Below are 3,365 nucleotides of genomic sequence, written 5' to 3' on the forward strand. Positions count from 1 at the left end.
CCATAAACCCTTATTAAAAAACTGCAATATGAAGTCAAGACTGAGGCTCAGTATTTTATGCTAATTGCTATCATAAATAAAATGAAGTAGAGAATGATAATTGATCACAAGAACGCGAGGGGTAGAGACTTCAACATGAGGATCACCTCACCTTGCTGTCAATCATCATGAAGATCAATGGTTTTTAGGGCCTTACTCAGAGCCTTGGACATATGCATCATCCGTGTAGAGAAAAAAAGTCCTCAGCCAGCTTTACATTTCCATCACTTGGTACTTTGGTGAGCTGTGACTTTCTGGTGTTGGTGGCAATGTGTTGCGTGAGAAAGCTTTGCTGATGAGAGTTGAGGGATGCACTAACTTAGCAGTGCTCACCGTTACTCCCGTGTTGCCTCCCACGCACATTCGGAATCCACGATAGAGCTGGGAAAACAGGCAGCAGGCCCCAGTCTTAGCTGAAGAACGGCAGTTGATTACTGCTGGGTGAGAGAGAGCGAGCTGATCTTCTTTAATGGAGAGACTCCAGACAGGCTGACTAGACCCCAGTGGATGAACTTCTGCTGAGGGTTGTCTGAGTACACTAATGTGACTCGACAGGCCTCAACATACATGACAGAATGCATGAACTTCAGTGGGGCTGGGCTATAAAGGGGTGCAGGTGGGGTAGGCGATATAAAGAGGATTCAATAAAAATGTGCATATAAAATGGTAATCAATGCTATTCTCTGTGTCTTGCATTAGAAGAAGGAACAATGTCTCAACACTTCCAATATATCTTTGGAAAGAATATTAATTCAAGGAACCTGTGGTTCCTCAATAAAGATAATAATGATCAGATGATTTAAAGTTTCCCGAGTTTTCCATTGAATTTATAATCAAGTTTCAGAATTATAGATTCCTATCGAAATGTATGAGAAAGTTTCATCCTATATGAAGCTCTGTTTGATAGTAAGAAAGTACCAAATGGATAATTTAGAAACTTCAGAGAAAAATGTTTGCTCTAGAAGGCAAACAAATAGGAATTTTCACCGACTATGGCACAGGGAAGGGCCTCTCCAGGGTCTCCTTGGCAGGAAGGGGAAACCAAAATTTCTAAAATTAATCCTGCCCTAAGCATGCTGTGTCCCTTCTCATGCTGCTGAGTCCTGAAATTTCTAGTTTCTAAGGGGCCTGCACTGGTCCAGGGAGACTGTTCTGCCCACAAAAGCCCCTTGCTGCTACTAAGCTCCCCTAAGAGAGGTTTATATCTAGGTTCAAACTGAAGTCCCAGCCCTGTGTTTTTCACACAGTAATACATGACTGTGTCCTCAGGCTGCACATCGTTCAGCTTTAAGACAACTTGGCTCTTGGAGGTGGCCCTGCTGACACTGATGTAAGATTTGTAAGCTGAGTTCTAATCTGTGCTTCCTCCGCCTCATATAATACCCATCAAATCCAGACCGTTTCCTGGCCACTGTTGAATCCAGTGCATACCATAACTATTTATAGAGAATCCAGAGACAGTGGAGGTGAGGGAAAGGGACTCTGAGGGCTTTACCAGGCCAGGTCCTGACTCCTGCAGCTGCACCTGTGACAGGACACCTGTGGACATGGAGAATCACCATTAGTCATACATGCCATTATCACATGCCCAGTTCTTCTCCTTATACACTTGAAACACTCACAGTAGGGAGCAACCAGCAGACAGAGGAGCATCCTCAGGACAGCCATGTTCTGATGAAGGCTTCTGTGAGGAGGAGATGGACTCCTCATCCAGGGATGGGCTTTTAGCCTGAGACTCGAGGCTCCTGGGGGAGGTTCATGAGTAGATAAGAGGGAGCACAGCACAAAGTCGGTCTGCACTGGTCCCATCAAATGACTGAGATTTGCTTTGTGCTTCTTAGGGAAACGGAGACAGAAAACATCAGTGGCATTGAGGTTTGTGATTACTGCCCGGTTTTCTAATTCCAAACAAACAGGAGTGAGTCATTTTGTGGAAAACTTGGGGACAGAAGGTGGAAAACTGATGTACTAGGTTGTTCCACATTCCTGCAGTGGAGGTAGAACAGGACAAAATGCCCCCAGTCATTTGCACATCCCTGTAAATTTAACTTGTTTAGGATGGAATGTTTTGCTGTGTTGCACATGATGCTCTTTGAAATGGGATCCATGTTTAAGGGACAGTTAAAATCCATTTCCTGGTGTTGTTAGACTCAGACTTTTTCTTCTCCATCATGTACAAAATCCAACATGTTGCAAAGTACCTCACACACATTAGGACATGTGATTTCAAAAGTTTCTCTGATGGGAGATCTGAGGAACCCATTCAGGTCCCTTCTCACTGGACTCAGACTATTCACCTGCTCACTCTGTGTCAATATATCTGGGTAACTAGGCTTCGGTATCTCTTGATTTCTGCCTATCACTATCTTGCTGTCTCTATTCAATTTCTTTCTTTTTCTCTCTGCTGTGCCTACAGCACATGATAAAACCATATTCTTTGATGCGTTATTTGAATTGCCTAGGGTTGGGAAGGATGTTCATAAAACCTCATACTAAACTGTAACATGCAAGCAGGTTTGATGGTTACTATTTTATGGTAACTGAAGTAATAGCTAAAATAAATCACACACCTCTAAGTGATGACAAGGGAAATGGGGACAGACTTGACCAAGGAGATCCTGTGTCTTACGGTGAGGGCCTACATAAAGATCAAGAGTGGGCAGGGCAGGTCATAGAGCCTTTTTAATGTAAACCATCAGAGTAGCTTATGTGGAAAGCTGGAGCCAAGATTTAACCCTCTGTGTCATCTGAACAGCATCTTTAATGCTCAGTTACTCTCATCTGTCTCCAGCTGATTGACTTAGGTGCTGATGGCTCTTTGTCCCGCCACCCTTCTTGGTCCATGCCTCCCCTGAGTGCTTGTTCTGCCTGTGATGTTGACTTTATCTCCCGCCCCATCTCTCCTTTTCTTTCTTCCTCCCCTAACTACCTTGTACTGTTGAGGCTGAGGCACGGTCATCCAGAGAGCATCGTGAGTGAGAAAAACAACTGGGAGGCCTGGCTGTCCTGTGGGTTGGACGTCCAGCTATGTCCGCAGCCCTGGAGAACTATATATGAGCCCAGTAGTACTTTGTTCATGATGGTTGGCAGTGGGTGGCAGTGATGGGGGCAGGTCTCTACTCTTGGGAGACAGTCACCCCTGAAGCTTCTGATGGGCACCCATCACATTGCTCCATTTGTTTTTCATACCGTCAAGTTTAGAGAATATTTTTCAAACGTTATACTTACCTTCAGCTTGTCTAATATTTTTCTCATGGTTACACAAAGTTGGGCAAGACCATCACAGAAAAATGTCACTTTTCTCACACAGCATCAGAGAAGTTGTC

The 3,365-nt window shown here is 44.3% G+C and overlaps 1 gene segment (V, D, J or C); it reads right to left on the reverse strand.

Moving 5' to 3' along the window:
* Nucleotides 1–252: 252 nt before the first annotated feature.
* LOC108491037 overlaps nt 253–3,365 on the reverse strand; it is an 11,347-nt gene continuing 8,234 nt past the window's right edge. The window contains 2 exon segments of the V gene segment in view: nt 253–420; nt 1,535–1,578. Coding sequence covers nt 253–420; nt 1,535–1,578 — 212 coding nt within the window.

Source organism: Nannospalax galili, unplaced genomic scaffold, assembly GCF_000622305.1.
Source record: "Nannospalax galili isolate Female #2095 unplaced genomic scaffold, S.galili_v1.0 scaffold1938, whole genome shotgun sequence".
Taxonomy (NCBI): domain Eukaryota; kingdom Metazoa; phylum Chordata; class Mammalia; order Rodentia; family Spalacidae; genus Nannospalax; species Nannospalax galili.